General features: G+C 39.8%; 2 protein-coding genes across 5 annotated transcripts in view; one reads left to right on the top strand and one right to left on the bottom strand.

Moving 5' to 3' along the window:
* XDH (xanthine dehydrogenase) overlaps positions 1-18,037 on the bottom strand; it is an 855,537-nt gene that overhangs the window by 451,943 nt on the left and 385,557 nt on the right. The gene's annotated exons all lie outside the window — the stretch shown is intronic.
* CDC42BPA (CDC42 binding protein kinase alpha) overlaps positions 1-18,037 on the top strand; it is a 362,571-nt gene that overhangs the window by 293,385 nt on the left and 51,149 nt on the right. For all 4 annotated transcript variants that reach the window (XM_050948407.1, XM_050948405.1, XM_050948404.1 and 1 more), the window contains exons 20-21: positions 2,006-2,097; positions 6,428-6,504. In XM_050948407.1, the coding sequence (XP_050804364.1) occupies positions 2,006-2,097; positions 6,428-6,504 (169 nt within the window). The remainder of the gene's footprint in view (positions 1-2,005; positions 2,098-6,427; positions 6,505-18,037) is intronic.

Below are 18,037 nucleotides of genomic sequence, written 5' to 3'. Positions count from 1 at the left end.
GTTCGTTTCTTATAGCTGTACCTAAAACAAGACCGTATTCTTTTGTATTCTGTGAGTAACTGAAAAGGTACTGTGAAAAACTGGAGCACTCTCTCTAGACTTTCAGCTGGCACCTTTTCATACACCAAATAATTTCTCCCACAAACATTTTACAACTTTGGGGCTGAGTAACAGGCAATTGTTGTTTGTCTATCTCAAAAGATATATTCCTTTCTACTCCATTGACAGGTTTATTGGATTGAATGGACAAAATCAATTTCTGCATGTTGATTTGTACAAGAATAAAGCCTGCCTATCGAGATTTAAGAATTCTTTTCTTCCCTGCTTCACTGATCCCTGCTTTACTTCAATTTCAAAATTCATTTGATTAGGGGGACTGGCCAAAGCAGAGGATTAGTAATTGGGAATAATGGGGCATTTCACTTGTAGGTCATCAGTTGCAATCCAGCCAAGGTTAGAAGTTACCAAATGCTGGTACCATAGAAGTTTCTTGGCAGCCTGTGAAAATAAATTTGGTGGCATGAGTCCAGTTCAAACACTCACATCACAACATCCACTACTGAAATTGGTACTGATTATTCCCTTTGTTGGTAGCCTGAGCAGAGAGGTTAAAGACAGAGCAAGCATGAGGGCTGAACAGCTTTTTTTATCCCTAAAAGTGATCCCTCCAATTCAGGACTGAGCTCATTGTAAGAGAAATGTGCACTGCCACTATCCATGCTGCCCCTATTCTGTTGGAAAGTGGCGGACTTCAGTTTCCTGGGCTGTCCTGCTGGAAAAAATGCCCTATGATGTGTTTTAAAGGTATCATACTGGTAACTTTTAGAAGCCTTTGAATTCCTTTTCTCTAAACAAGGAGATTAGACATGTGCATGAACCTGTCTGTTGAAGTCTCTTTATAAAGCATGTATACCTGTAGTACAGTAGCTAGGCACCTAAACAGTAGACATAAGACATGGAAAGGACCAATAGTGGTGAATGGAATAAAGATCTAATATGTGAATCACAAAATGAGAGAGAAGTGATGATTTTCTCTCTTAGCTGGATCTGTAGGGAGGTTGGAGCTGAGAAGTCGTGTAATTGTGGCAAAATTTGATTTTAATGTGTGTGATGGGTATGAGTGTATACCTTCAGCTCACTGTACAAGGCATTTAGCCACTCGATTCCCATTAACACTAATGACAGTTAAGGAGTAAAAATGTGTACATCAAGTTGAAATTGGACCTCTTCATGTTTTTGATCAACCTGTTCATAGAATAAAAAAGTCCTTGAATGTTTAGGCAGTGCAATCGAGTGACTAGAATTGGGGAGCAGAGCTTTGGAGTTCAATGCTTGACTCTACCACTGATTGTGTGATTTGGGATTAATCAATTTTTCTGAGCCTCAGCTAACCTATCTTAAAAAGCAGCAGCATGAAACCCTTAAGATAGAGGAATAACTAGCATTTGAAAAGTGCTTAGAGCTCATTGGATGAAAAGTGCTGTAGAATTGTATAGTAATAATATTTATTTGATTGTGAATCAGAGAATTTATAAGGAGAAAACTAAGCTGAGCATTATATTACCAAAATGTTTTTATGGTCTGCTTTGTGAATAACTGAGCAGAAAAAACTTCCAATGTTCAGTCCCTGAGCAGCACCAACTTAATGAATTAGCAAATGAAATGATCTGCTTTATGTTCATTTTTAAATGTGGTCTTTTCTTCTCATTCCCAGGGCATGGGTTCACACAGTTGTTCATAAATTAGAGGCATGGGTCAACCTAAAGGGTAAACAAAGCCAATTATTCACTCCTTTTTCCAAGGTCCCATACTAAACAAGTCATAACAAAATTCTGAACTCAGCCTTTCATTTGATGACATCATGCTTTGTTTGACAACGCAACTTGGCTAGCATTGATTTTAACTAAACAGTAGTCCAAATAACATCCAAAGATGGACCAAAAAAGAGAGAATTTGCAGTGCTGGCTCTCAATAATTGTATTTTTTGTTTCTTTGTTTTTTGAAGTAAACTTCAAGAGTCAGAGAAGAAGAACTTGGAACTGTTGTCAGAAATTGCAAAACTGAAAAAGGAGACAGAAGACCTTAGATCAGAAAAGGGTATGGCAACTGGTGTCAAAATAAATGAGAACATACTGCACAGTAGTGGGTACATCTTATCAGTTAAGAGTGTCATCTTGCGGTGCAAATACAAGAACCATGATGCTGAGAAATTCTGACATCTAAAATGTTAATACATCTATTGCATGGTAAAATGTACCCGCAGCAATTATATGCGAATCTGTTATATAATATTCTGGAATTTTCTTGGTGCACTTGAAGCATGAGAGTCATTTTGATTTGAACTAAATTATTTTTCTTTCTACTTGTATATAGAATTGACCACCATATAACCCTTAGTAGTACAGAATATTCAATACACACTTTTTCTTTGGTAGCTAAGGGTTTTTACACTTCAGTGTAGTCAGTCGGTACTCTCCATTTCTGAATTATCTGGCTACATCTACACTAAGAGAGGAAACAATAGCAGGGGCATCGATAACATTTAATGGTGGTTTTTCCTGCAGCAGATTACTGCTTACACATAGCAATGCTGCCATGGACAGAATCGATTTACTAGTTTTTGCCTTACTGTGATTGAACCAGTGTTGCTGGGAGCAGACTCTCTTGGGTAATTTCCAAATACAAGCTGGAGCATTGAGACTGTACTCCTGGTGGAATTCTGTGCCAAAAATTAAAAATTCTGCAACAAAAAATTAAACATTCTGCACAAAGTATTTTAAAATTCTGCATATTTTATTTGTCAAAATAACACAATATAATCACACCAGTTTCAATTATTTTTAGTAATTTATTTCAAAATACCTGTCAGCAGGTATGTCTGTAATAATACAGATGACAAAAAAGATTCAGGAAATCTCTTTTGACAGATTCCTTACTAGGCATATTAATACAGAACTCTGAGTAATAATTCATTTAAACTACACTACAGAACCGTATTTCCCATGCCCCTCAGAAGCAGAGCAAAGGTCTGGAAGGAGTCGGGTAACGGAGTTGCTGAGGAAGAGGGAAGTAAATTGCTGGGAAGGAGCCAGGTGTGAACTTGGAGGGTGGTTGTGTGTGGGTGGGGAAAGTAAGGAACAGGTTTGGGGTGAGGGAGGGGGCAAGAAGGGATTGATAGGGAGCTTCCCCCATGCAGATCCTGTCTGGCCCCTAGCCCCTCCTTCTCAATCAGGTACATCTGCCCCTGTCCTCATGTGTGTCTGTGCCCTCACCCAGCCACTCCCCTGTCCCTATCTAGCTCTACCTCCCTTCCCCCTGTGTCTTTTCACCTCCCTTCCCCCTGTAACTCTTCACCTCCCATTCAGCCCCTGACCCAGTCTGCCCTCCCCCACTAGCCTTTATGAGCCCCAGTCTCCTGACCGGGCCTGACAAGGGCTGGGAAGGCAGCGCTCTCTTCCCTCCTTTGGGGAGTTGCAACTTTGTTGTATTGCCGTAGCACCCTCTGGTGGGCAAAAGGCAGAACTGCAGCAACATTTTGGCAGAAGCTTTTTTCTGCGTGAAAAATTTGAAATCTGTAGAGCTTTTAAAATATGTGCACACGCAGTAGCGCAGAATTACCCCAGGAGTAATTGAGAGATGGAGTTAGGAGAATCAGCTACCTGGTGTAGCTGTAACTTTTGTGTCTTACCATCCGGGCTGAAAGAAACAATTGCAGATTGCACTGTTTCAGGCAGACATGAATTAAAGATCTTATGTCACTTTCTTAGGTGCAGCAACTAGTTGTTAGAACGCAAAACTTTCTCAAAACTCAAAAATTTGTTATGCTTAGATTCAAGCATTTTATAGGGTTTGCAATCTCCAGGCATTCCAAACAGTTGTCGTCTGCAACTCCTTTTCACCTAGTGTAGATAGGCCTCTGAGTGCAGCGTGACAGTTATGACAGCCCAAGAGTACTTCACAATATTCAGAAATGACTGGTGCTGATTAGCTGGTAAGAGGAAATTATTTATAGTACTGATACTTGCTCATCTTGATGCTTCACACTAATATTCAGAATAAATATAATCTTGATATTTATGGAGATGCAAAATGGGAATTTGAGGCTAGCTTATTGCTTTTGAAAACTTGTCCTTGTTGATGCTTCTTTTCCATATGTTTATCCTTCCATTTATAGCTTCATGAACAGTATACAAGTACTATGCTCCCAAAAAACTAATTATCAATCTGCTGAACAAGTCTACCTTGCAGTAATTAGTCATAAACAAGAATTTATAATTAATAGTTTACCAAATCTGGCGTATTCCGGTGTTACATTTTTGTGTTAATAGAGAGAGTTTAATTCTATTTCTGGAAAGATTGTAAAACTTACTTTGAAAACTTCCTGGATTAAAAAAAAATGTCAGAAGTAATTAGTATCCTTTTGCCAGAAGCAAATTCATAACATTGTATGTGGACTGTTTAAATATTTATCTACTGAGAAACACTCCTTAATCCATATTGTTTATTATATTTTAATTTGTCTCTTATAAGTAGAAGTATGTTGATAACTAAAAGATAAACATTGCAGAGGATTCAAGTGCATTCATTTTATGTGATAGTGGCAGATTAACTCACTGTGCCTGAGTATTGTTTTCCAAGAAGGGGTAATTTAGATTAGCAGATTCATCCTGTGCACTTGATGGGTATATTCTGAAACCTGGGAGGGTGAGAAAATAACACAGGGAAAAACTGATTTTATAGAATGACAACTCCTTTGAGAAATATATTCAGTCTGGGTTATGGAGTTTTGATAGAGAAGTAATGTATATTTGATATTTTAGAAGGAAAAGTCCTTCTTACAACATTTAATTTTTAATTGTGAGATAGGTATGGAGTGGACAGGAAGATATCCTAGTTCAGGGGTTCTCAAACTGGGGGTCATGAGGTTCTTACGTGTGGGAGGTCACGAGCTGTCAGCCTCCACCCCAAACCCTGCTTTGCATCCAGCATTTATAATGGTGTTAAATATATAAAAAAGTGTTTTTAATTTATAAGGAAGGGATCACACTCAGAGGCTTGCTATTTGAAAGGGGTCACCAGTACAAAAGACCTAGTTAGAGAAGAAACTGTAATGTAACAGATCTCTTTCACTCTCACTCTCTCTCTCTCTCACACACACACAGCATTTTAGAAGAGAAGCTCAGATGTAATGACAAATCTTTTGGGGAAACAGCAATTCAGGCATACTCTTTGGTCATCTTATTTCTGTTAGAGCTTATTACAAGGACCTGAACAATGTCAAGAAGAAACATGAGACATACTGGGCTTGATTCACCTCTAGGTTGTGCCAGTCCCTGTATCTTCATAGGGAGTAGACTCCTCCTGGTGAAAAGACCGCCAGGAGTAGAACTGCATTTATAAAGCATCTGCAACACCTACACTAGGTGCTCAACTGTCCTCAAATACTTAAAAGTGGGTGGTGCTGGCTGGGCGTGGGGCACCGTCAAGGAACCCAGATTAAGTGCTGATTCAGCATATTTCCTTTGCCATCAACGCTGGCATATCTCCTTGGAACCTCACCCACAAGCTATCTATGCATTCCCCATCCGTGGCCCCACAAAGCCACAGGACCTCCTGATCAGCCTCCTCCTGGCCCTGGCTAAAATGGCCATCTATAAAACCAGGGAGAAGAGGTTGTCCAATGGGGTCTCCTGTGACTGTGGGGCCTATTTCTGATCATTCACTCACGCATCTGGACAGAGTTCCTCTGGGAGGTGTCTGCTGGCTCCCTTGACATCTTCAAGGAGCAGTGGGCACTGTCCGGGGTTCTCTGCTTGGTGTCCTCATCGGGTTCCCTTTGTTTGACCCTTTGACCTCACTCCCATCCCTGTTATCTCATTAGTTGTCCCCCGGAATTATTTGGTTTCCAGGCCCTGTGGATCCTCCCCTTAGGCTGGTTCCCAATAGGAACCTCACCCACAAGTTTAAGCTGCCTTATCCTGACAGAATTTCTAGAGAAGGGCAGCAGCACAAAGGCCACCTGCACCCCACAGGGGTGCACCTCTCCTGGGATATAGAAATCCTACTGACACAAGGTGTGAAATGAGTCATGTTACATGCATGTATGTGAATCAGGATTAACACATTGTAAAGGGACGCATACACATTAGATATCTGTGCATTACACAGCCTATATACATATGTGCAGTATATCTAATGTATCATCTTGGCATTACACACGTCTGGGGAAATGAACATTTAACCATATGCTGTATACTCTCTGCATGTGTGTTAAAAAGGTACCTTCTGTTGTACTGAGTAGCAGACCAGATGTGACAGTCCATGATAAATTTTAGATGATCCACCTATAACCAGATTCAGCAAGACAAAGGGCCTCCATGAAACAGTCATTTTTCTGTAGCTTAAAAAACTTGCTGCTGTTTTCTAGGTGTAAAGCACCAAGACTCACAGAATTCTTTCTTGGCATTTTTGAATGCTCCTACCTCTACTCTGGATCAATTTGAAGTAAGTGTGCAGCCATTTGAATGTCTTTGGCAATCATGGAAATGTTTTATTCTTGCTGTCATGCAGGTTGTGTGTATACTTGCTTAGGAGTTAATACTATCTTTTAATCCCATTGTCCTTCTGCATTTTGAACATCATTTTAAGTTACAGTAACAATTTATGATAATTGTTTGCTTTACTATGCTTCTTCCTGTTCTTGAATAGTTGTAATCATGGTCCATTCTCTTTAAAGGTCATATATGGTGAAATGTGAGAGTCCAAAAGAAAGATGAAGTTAAAATGACCTTTCATTGTAAAAAATAATACTTAGCTAACACAGATTACATATCCTCCATTCATTTTTATAGGAATTTGTAAACCAAGGGCTAAATTCTGCCTTTGGATATACTCACTACCATTGAGATCAGTGGTACCATGCATGTGTCCAAGAAAATCAGAGTGAAACTAAAGTAAAACTGTTTAATTCCTTTGCAATTTTTAGATCAAATCCTGGTAAACAGAAAAACTGGACGAGAAAACGTAAAATGGAAAGATATATTTCACACCTTCTTTTATTTATCTAAAGCAAACAATGTAAAATTTCTTTAAAATATTAGGGCTTAAATTCTGGCTCTATTTAAGTCAATGACCAAATTCCCACTGACTTCAGTTAGGCCAGGATGCTACCCCTAAGATCAAAGCCTATTCTAGAATTTGTTCATGGCTCCCACAGATGTCAACAGAAGATGCCCATGATTATCTTTAGTACAGCAGAATTTGATCCCTACAATTTAAGGAGAAAAATAATGATTGTTACAGACAGGTTTGAAAATTTTACTCTCCTCTTTAATGCATATTCACTATTTTCTAAAGTCATTGCATTCTGATGAATTCTCCACATCTGATGTTCATATAATTTGCTTTTAATGATTTATCAGATGTTGGTTTTAATACAAAAATTCTGTCAGAATTTGGAAATGTTTTTATTGAGTGAAGGATAGAAAAAGCATTAGGCTGCTTTTTTTATGGATGGTTTATGGATTAACTGTCTAAGAAACCAAAAGGCAATTAACAAAGACTCTACAACTTTAACTGATGTAATTGTTACTTGGCATTAAAATCATTTACCATTTTTCTTTAATTGTTTTTGCAACACTGTATCATTATTTATTTTTACTGAATAGTTCTCTTCATCCATTTTTTTTTCTGTTTCTTTACTGCTGTGTTCATTAAATAGGATTCCTTTTCTTCTTCTTCTTCATCCTCATTGATTGATTTTATGGATGATGTAAGTCTTTGACCTTCAAACCAATAAATCCCTCAATAAAAGAAATTGGTTGATTGATCTGGCAAATTCAAACATAATGCAGTCAATTTAAGAATAGAATGATTTCAAGTGCATCTGAGAGTACAGAATTCTCCTGCACTAATATATCTACATCTTTGAATAGATAGATAGATACTATATAGATACACAGTATGAAGAAATATATTTCTTTCTTTAATGCAGGTATTTCATTATGCTTTGCAAAATGCTTTTGTATTATGGGAAGGTGCTGTGAGTTTTTTGTCAGTTTGTCAGAGGTAATCTACTAAATTGTCACCTACTCTCAGTCCTCTGACAACAGTTCTGAAATCATCTGTGGTATTATATAATTCAATTCATTATGTTGTTGCATATTATACCCATTTTCACTAACTGTTTTCTAGCAGTTTTTAGTCACTTTGCTGAAGATTTTTTTCTCTGTCTGGATGACTTCTGAAGTTTCTTTTTTTAGTTTTCTCAAATAAATAATAGATTTTGCATTTTTAGTGAATGGTCTTTAGTGAATGGTCTTTAGTGAATGGTTGGGTAGGTAATTGTGTCAAATTTCACCATAACCAGGACGAGTATAGCAATTTGTTTTTGTTGTCATTTGGAATTTATGTTTTTAATGTAGGAAGACATTGAAATGTGTGCACTAGTTTGTGGCAGACTTAGCTAGCGAACCATTTTAAAAACTGTAAATTGACTGCATTATTTGTTTTCCAGACCCAAGTAGTAGGCTAGTAGATTTAAATATTTAGAAGTGTTGTGTCAAAATAGGCACCTTTTGACCTCTTTATAGAACTCTAAATTATAACACTGTTTGATATAAGTTATGGTCTCAGCTGCATTAAAATGCCTTATAATTAATTGTGTTGTAAAACACCATTATAAAATTGAAAATGGGAGTCCATCAAGACTGTTGAAAGAGAGGGGATGTAGTGTGTAATCCTAACCTTATAATATCCTTTTCACAACAGAAATTCTTAGAAATATTTCTTCTCATGTATGTGGTTTATTCCTGTGGTTGGAGCACATACTGTGTGAGTGTATGTTTGTGGTACCACATTAGAAGTATTAGACCGTAGTCTGTATTATCAAACAAGAAAGATTGCTTTTCTGACATTTTAGATATATCCTTATGCCTAGAGACACCAAAGCAATCTTTGTCATGATAACTTTTATCCTGACTGTTTATGTTTCTATATTTGGGTTAAAGAAGTATTCTACTTGGTGGGACAGCATTATGAAAAGGTTGCCCAGCTCAACCTGCTCTTTAACATAGACTGAGAACCATGATATTTTAGAACACACACCACTCCCTCTTCAAAACGTTTTAGAAGAGTAATAAAATAAATGTTTGGGAGAGCAGTTAATATGGCCTACCTTTGTAGAGGGGACCTAGACCAATTTAGGAAGGAGATGGGAGAACGAAGATCTGCTGCTGGGCTTGTAAACTTAGCTCTGAAAAGCATCAATAAATAAAAAATAATAGTTGTTAAAGCAGAGACTGCATATTTTTCACAAATACTGCAACTAAATCAAATATATTATTTCCCCTTATGCAGGTGAAAAGGCATGTTATGCATCTTTCAGAAAAAATAATCATTTACAATAGTTCCAGCATAATTCCGGCAAAGTCTTGGGCATGTTATCCATTGGTTCACATCACAGCTGTAACATCATTATAACAACCCTGTATAATGCCAAGCTGTTGATCTTGTGGCATGTGGAGGGTCAACTGTCAAATGAGTACAGTTTGTATGTGTTCCACGGTTAGCTAACTTGCTTCAGAGCAGTGGTCGCCAACCTTTTTACTCACAAGATCACTTTTTGACTTTAAGATCAACCCAGGATCTACCCCACTCTTTCCCCGCGGCCCCACCCTGCTCACTCCATTTCCCCCTCCCTCCGTCGCTCATTCTCCCCCACTTTCGCTCATTTTCACTGGCCTGAGGCAGGGGGCTGTGCTGAGGGAGTGGGGTGCAGGCTCTGGACTGGGGCTGAGGGGTTCGGAGTGTGGAAGGGGGCACTGGACTGAACCTGGGGCAGGGTGTTGGGGTGCAGGAGGGGATGAGGGAGTTTGGGTGCAGGAGGGGGCTCTGGGCTGGGTCAGGGGATTGGAGTGTGGGAGGAGTGGAGGAGTGTAGGCTCTGGGAGGGCGTTTGGGTGAAGCAGGAGGTTCCAGGCTGGCACAGGAGGGTCAGGTGCAGGGGGGGTGCGAGGTTCAGGCTCTAGCCAGGAGGCGCTTACCACAGGCAGCTCCCAGTCAGTGGTGCAATGGGCCTAAGGCAGGCTTCCTGCCTGCCCTGGCCCCACGGAAACAGCTGGAATGACTCTGCGGCCCCGGGAGTTGGAGGCAGGTGGCTCCACACACTGCAGCTGCCACTGCCCCCCCAGTACTGACTCCACAGCTCCCATTGGCTGGGAACTGTGGCCAACAAGAACTGTGGGAGTGGTGCTGGGGAGGCGGGAGCAGCAGCAGCACATGGAGCTGACTGACCACCCCCCCACATTCCCAGGGGCCGCAGAGACATGTCAGATGCTTCCAGGAGTGGTGTGGAGCCTGGGCAGGCAGGGAGTGTGCCTTAGCCCCACTGTGCTGCCAGACTTTTAGTGGCCTGAGATCACGATCGACTAGCAGAGGCTCCAGGATAGACCAGTTGATTACGATCTACTGGTTGGTGACCACTGCCTTAGAAGATGGTCGTCTTGATTGGTCCACCAAGATTTAATCTTCTCCTAATGCTGATCTTGCAGTTCTTAGCAAGACTCTAGATATCATTGTATATATTGTTAAAGTTGAAAGGAGTTAACATTTTAATGCTTAACATACAAAACATGAGACATTCATCATTGGGTCTTCAGGCTGAGTTTAGTGGGAGGTTCTCTCATCTCAGTAGACAAGAGTACAGTTTGGAACAGTGGTTAGGTGGAACAGAGGATAATACAGGTAACGTAGAGGTAGAGTACTTTCTCACTCTGCAAAGACGCATAAAGAAGTCACCATCTTTCCAAGTGAGGATAGAAGCCATCACAGACAAGTGAGATATATTTACTTAATTTCACCTGCTATTATCCTGTATCTCAACTAGTTATTAGCTAGAGCTGGTCAAAAAAAAATTTAGGGGAACAGTTTTCCATCAAAAATGCAGTTTTGTCAGAATTTAAATGTTTTGCAGGAACATACAGATTTTGACAACATTTTCAGTGGGGAAAAAGTTGAAAATTTTTTTTTGACTTTCTTGTTTCATTTTGATAATGTTGCAATTTTTCATTTTAACTTTTATCATTTCAACTTTTATATTAAAATATTGACTGTTATATTTATATTTAGTATTTCAATATTATTGTAACTAAACATCTTGATGATTCTAAATAAAAAAAATCTAGAATTTTTGTTCTGCAGGAAATTGTGGTTTTTCATTCTAATTTGGAATGGAAACAGATTTCACCATAGAATGAACATAACATTTTCCAACAATCTCTTTTATTAGCCCCTCTAGTTAATTTTTAATGCATATGATAAACTGCTAGATTGCCGCTGAAGTTGAACATTCCAGTTATGCCCAGATAGAACCAACCTATTGTGCTGCTGAATGTAGCAGGTACCTCTTCATATTCCATTGCATACAGTAAGTGAATAATGAATGAGGATAGCATAGAGGTTGCTGTGGGAAAAGACCAACAGCAAAAGGGTCATACATTAAATAACTGTTTTAATGTTGTTAATATATATTTGGAGGGGGACATTTGAATTTGCACAAGGTAAATATGCTATTTTTCATGTAATTGATCATGATCTAATTTATCAAGTAACACCCTTAAGAGATTATCTCTGAATTACAAAGATTAAACAAAAAATATAAAAGTATCTATATGTTATTCATAGGTAGCTCGGTTCCATGCTCTAGACCTATTAAACAAGTTTTATCTCAGTATATCAATCAGAACTTTAAAAAGTAAAATAGGAGTCTTAAAAAATAGCACTATCAGCCTAGACATGGCCTCCATCCCCTATTCAGTCTCCCTAATTGACAATAATAGCCTGGAAGAACAATGGCAGGATTTTGTAGCATGGCTTGAAGGGAATCAAATTTAGACTCTGTCAAACCAAGAAGGAGTGTGAGTTCCAAAACCAAGGGCCTTTCACCTGCCACCACCCCCTACCCAATCAAGGCTGCTAGCTAGAGTTCCTGAGGAGATTGCAGTTGCTGCAATATCTCATGAAGTGTTCTCCTGAGTAGGACCAGCAGTGGATATTGCTAATGGCCTGTATCATCTTCTCCCTATACATGCAGTAACCCCATGCTCCCCCTAAAATGCTGGTAATAGTTTAGAAACCAAGATACTGAGTTAAATTTTACCTCCATTTTACACCCTTTGCAAGCCCACTGATGACCATGTAATTTCATGGGTGTAAATCACTTCAGAATTTGACTCACTAAATATATACTTTAAAATTATCTATTTACATACCAGGGTAGCGCTCTGCTTGAATCTCTGCCATCCAAATAATTGAACTGTTTATAGCAAACTATGAATGATCGTAGTTTATTCTAATTGTATCAGCTAGCAAGACTATAATTTCCCCAGTTCTGTTGGAGAAAAATAAAAATAGATGTCTGTTCTCCAGCTGCCTGTGACTGGAGCCTGCAGATGCTTCAGAAGGAAAAGAAACATCTCACTGTGCTGATGATTCACTATGCCCCTCCCCATATCAAATAGCAACTTGGGTTATATTTTAAGCGTAATGATTGTGATCATTTTTATATTTCATATTAAGTGGAACCTACTGTGGTGCTAGCAAGCATTTGCTCTACTTATTGGAACAGATATTTTTTTCATTCTTAAAAAATAATTGTAAATGAAACATGTGTCTCCTGAGTAACTGAAGCTGGTGTTTCAGGTCCTATCCTATCAATCCTTGCCTAAAATTCCCTTTAGCTTCAGTTGGACTACCACACATGGAACATTGAATCTGGCCCTCATAAGCCTCCACTGTATGAACTGTATCCACAACTTTCATAGTTAAGTAATAGCTGTTTGCCGCATTCTGTAGTGAGAACCCTGGCTGCACACACACATTGATAATTCCTTAGGTTTTGAAGAATTATGGTTCTTAATGGTATTTTAAACTGAACACATTGGGCTTTCAAGAGAAGAAACTATCCATCTTGTATTGATCATAAAGGTGTTTATTGTGGAAGTCATGCATATGTGATCTAATGTCGTGTACACTCTAGAGCATTATTGTCTGCTGTAAAGTTACAGGATTTGAAATAACTTTCTTTCCTATGTTTTTTCCTCGTGTTGTTCCACCTTATGAGTAACATCCCCAAAATATGTATAAAATATTTGTCTTAGAAATACTTATTTTTAAAATATATTTGTACATGTCTACAGTTTGTCTATTAGCATAGTGACAAATTCTGAGCTAGTGTGTGTGCCTTTGTTTTAAGTATTGTAACGCATTTTCCTCCTTTCTTTGTTGAAGCGCTCTCCTTCCTGTATTCCAGCTAACAAAGGCAGACGTGTAAGATGCTGTCTTACTCTGTGTGGCCCTTTATTTTTGCCTGTGGTGTACATGCCTTTGTTTAATGTAGACTGTCCTATGTTGACTATTTATGGCTTGTGTATTTATCTTACTGCATGTCTTGTGCTGCTGTTACCGCTGCTGCTGCTGCTGTGCTATTTGTTGTTTTAAAGCTATGAGTTCAAAGCTTTAGGAATGTTTTTTTTTTTTTGGTAATATTTCTGTGACCAGAATACCACAGTAACTGAAGGTGGTGCTTTGGGTTTTATTCTTTTTTGATACAAAAGGGAAAGTCACTAAAACTCATCATGAAAACTGATCAGATAGCAACACAGGTGGATGAGCAGGATTCAAGTGAGAGCCTTTTTCCTTTTATTGCATTCTGAAAGAGCTTGGGAGATATTTTACAAGAATTTCTCATAGAAAATAGAAGTTTGGCAGTCAGGGTGACATACTTTGGATCTATCATAGCCCAGAGATGTTTTCTTAAAAAAAATAGAATTCTAAGCAGGTAATTTAAGTAAATTCTAGTAACTAGTAAAAGCAGAAACTCATATCCATGATAATATATGATGCTAAATATCTTCAACCTCAGAGGTGCATCTGAAGCAGAGGTGGGCAAACTATGGCCTGCGGGACCCTCCTGCCCGGCCCCTGAGCTCCTACCCCAGGAGGCTAGCCCACGGCCCCTCCCCTGCTGTTCCCCTCCCCCGCAGCCTCAGCTTGCTCCGTCGCCAGCGCAATGCTCTGGGCGGTGGGACTGCGAGCTCCTGGGGCAGTGCTACTGCAGAGACAGGGCCTGACCCGGTGCTCTGTGCTGCACGGTGGCATAGCTGGCTCCAGCCAGGCAGCACAGCTGCCTGTCCTGGTGCTCCAGGAGGCATGGCTATAGTACTGCCAGCCACCAGTGATCCAGGCAGCACAGTAAGGGGGCAGAGGGGGTTGGATAGAGGGCAGGGGAGTTCGAGGTGGTGGTCATGGGTGCGGGGATGTGGATAGGGGTCGGAGCAATCAGAGGGCAGGGAACAGGGTGGGTTGAATGGGGCACAGGTCCCCAGGGAGCACTCAGGAATGAGAGGAGGGGTTCGATGGGGCGGTAGGGGACAATCAGGTCAGGGATTCCAGGGGCGGTCAGGGAGAAGGGGTGGCTGGATGGAGCAGGGGTCTCGGGGAGGGGGGAAGCAATCAGGAAAGAGAGGAGGGGTTGGATGGGGTGGCAAGGGACAGGGGTTCTGGGAGTTGGATGGGGCAGGAGTCCCAGTGGGGCCTTCTGGGGGCAAGAAGTAGGAGGGATCGGATAGGGGATGGGGCCAGGCCACAGCTGGCTGTTTGGGGAGGCACAGCTTCTGCTAACCAGCCCTCCATACAATTTTGGAAACCTGGTGCGGCCCTCAGGCCAAAAAGTTTGCCCGCCCCTGATCTAAGGCCTTTGGTGGATTTATAAAAATTTCTGAAAATTTATATAACACACAAGATTGTATCATATCAAAGTATTGTCAGAATGTGTTTGGGATAGGTGCATTACCTTACAAAGAGGAATATGTCTGTCCTGAACTGTCACCACTTTGTGATTATATATGGCATAGAGTATTGGAAAAACCACCTATATTAATATTCAATAATTAGGCTAGCGATTTTTCTCTCTTTAATAATAATAATAAATTTATTAATAATATGTTCGCTGCAGTTAAAAACACAGAATATTGTATTTTACAATGTACAATACCATTTACAGTGTACAGTATCTCCTATTTAAGCACTATGGCTCTGATTCAGAAGTCCATCTCAGTTCAGCGTGTACATAAGTGCTTTGTTGGATATGGATGGATTTAAATACATACTTATATACTTTGCAGAATTGGGGCCTGTGGGCTCAGTCCTGCAATCCTTAAACGTGTGTAATCCTGTGGAAGTCATCAAGACTGCTTGCATGATTAAGGGCTGTGCAGTTGGGTGATACAACACATGCTTTAGATAATCTAATAGTTAATAGTGCTTATGGGCTAATTTGAAGAATTATAATGTGGCCAGTTTAGGACCTAAACATTACTAAGACCTTGTCTACACAATGTAGCAATATACACTATGAGGGCGTGAATTTTATATTGCAGTAACTGGCCCATGTGGACCCTTCTCGTATGCACTAAAAGTTCCCTAGTGTATTTTAACTTAGTACTATTTCAGCACAGGAGGGAAACTTTAGTTTGTACCCACAGGTTCTATGCAGGCCAGGTAGTGCACAATACGTTGTTGTGCTTTAGAATATACCCTCCTGCTGTGCACGTTGCCACATCAGATAGATAAGCCCTAAATCCACTTTGTTTGGAAGTAAACGTTGGAAATATTGCAACATCCAACAAACTAAGGCCCTGCGTCTACACTGTTAAAGTGACTTTCGATAGTGCTGGATCAGGCCCTAAGTTAATTTTTCAGTTTAATAAGTGCAGTAATAAACATTTCTTTTAACACAGTAGATAACTTCCTAAATGCAAAATTATGTAGATCTTTCCAGAAAAGTTTCATAATTTCTACTACATTGGTGGCAAATGGTTTATTTTTTAAGGATGTACCTTGAAGATGTTCTTCTGTATGCACATATTAGGTTGCAAGGTAACCTTATCTCTCCAGCAGATATTCCTTTTTTTCTGAATATTTTGAAATATTTAAGAAATTCCAGATTAGATCTCTAAATTTAACTACAAGAAGGGTGGCATTTCTGTCTCTTGCTATAGAAGTTTCTCCTACAATTTATTGTTGGGGTTGAGTTTTTTTGTTTGTTTTATTCTTAAATGTCAGTGGTAGGGATTTTGAGTGAGACCCAAGCAATTTCATATTTGGATTTTGCAAAATAATTTAAAATGCCTGTAGCACCATTGTCATATGGTTGGGGATATTATTACTTAAAGGCATCATTAGTTTCTGACATTAGTGAAGATTTGGAGTTATAATTTGCACCTGGTAAATCTGAGCACAAAAAAGTTTGCTTACCGCTAATTATTGCCATAATGCTTGAAACATATTTTCTACATGTAGCAAATAGGCATATTGGTAAGTAGGAATTTTTACTTTTCAGTATGGAAAGAGAATTCATGCATCATAACTGGTAGAAATCTTTATCCATCTTGACTTTTTTTTAAGATGAAGAACATTCTCCACCAATAGTTCTTTAAAACAGTTTGAAGCCTTTGTAAAAATTACAAACTAGAGCAGTTCCTCATACTAGTTTTTAAAAAATTCTATGATTACACCTGTTCACTACTATAAATATATTTTTAGATGGAAAGGACCATTTATGGATGTTCAATAAGGGCAGCTTGGAAATGTAACTTGTTTCCTGAAGGGTCATATAGTTTATGGTACTCCATCAATAACAATAGAGAAAAGTCATCACTGGGGTGATTATAGTTTCCATATTGTTGCTGGGCAGTTATTTTTTTTTTTATTACCAGGGTGGCCATTCCCAACTGACCTAGCAAGGCATTATTTGGTGGAAAGATGGGAAAATTGTGATGTTTGATAACATTTCTGTAGAAAAGACAGTCATCAACAATCTAGCCTATTGCAAACATCCTTGGTCTCCTCATTATTTTTAGTAGTTTAGTTGCTAACAGAGAGAAAAGCAGCTACTTAGTCAGTCTACTTTTTAAAAATATATTTATACAGAAAAGTTCAACTCAGTGGACACATCTTGTTCTTTGAGTGGCTCTGCATATTCCCACTAAAGTGTACTGCACAACCTTGTTGTGCCTTGAGGTAGAACCATTTTCTAGTAGTGTCAGCCAGAAAGCTCTTGCACCTCCCCTCCCCTCAGCATCATGCCCACTGAGGGCAAGGCTGTATAGGTGGCGGGCCACCCTCGTCACCTCAGTTCCTTCCAACTGCATGCCACCAACAGATGTGACCTGCTCTGGTTTCTTCAGAGCCAGAGCGTCTTTCTACTTAGATAGATAGTGTTATCTATTAGTTTAGTCAGTTAGTGATTCTTTTTCAGTTCTCTGTTATGGCAGAACTTAAGCAGAAAAAGGCAGGTTTTAAAAGGTGGCTTTCCTGTTCAGCTGTCTTCCGAGCACCCGATGACCACGCTTTGTGCTTCAGGTGCCTGGGACAAGGATATTCACCTTCTGATTGTTCGATCTGAAGGCCTCTTCCCTCAGAGCCCAATAGGATAGGGAGACTCACCTGCAGCTCCTTCTCCTGGTGAAAGCTTTCAAAGCCAGACCCTGTAGTTCCAAGTAACCCTCCAGTCAAGAGTCAAAAAGGCCAGTCTTAGCCCCTGTTGCTCCCACCAGCAAAGAACTGAAGTGTTCCAATAAGTCACATCCCTGACTGGGATCAGATCCAATTCCTGAGGCCCCCTCAGTAAAGTCTCTGAGACTGCACAGGGCCAAATCAAGGACAATATGGTTAGATACCACTGCCCTGGTTCCAGAAGAGAGACCGAGAGATAGTTGTCTCTAACATCTGACAGTCGAGGGCACTGATCTGGTCAGGAGAAAACTCTGCACATCAATGTATTGGAATTAAGAGCTGTTCATCTGGCTCTCACATCATGCCTCCATCACCTGCAGAAGAGGGTTGTGTAAGTGGTTAGAGGCAATGCATCAGCAATGAATTACATCAACAAGCCGGCAGGTGCTCATTCTGATTTTCTGTGTTCAAAGATAAGTGTATGAAATTTGTGTATTTGTCACAACATTTATCCTGTGGCTCTG

Source organism: Gopherus flavomarginatus, chromosome 4 (genome assembly GCF_025201925.1).
Source record: "Gopherus flavomarginatus isolate rGopFla2 chromosome 4, rGopFla2.mat.asm, whole genome shotgun sequence".
In the NCBI taxonomy this organism is placed as follows: Eukaryota; Metazoa; Chordata; order Testudines; family Testudinidae; genus Gopherus; species Gopherus flavomarginatus.
This window is presented reverse-complemented; position numbering and strand designations above follow the sequence as displayed.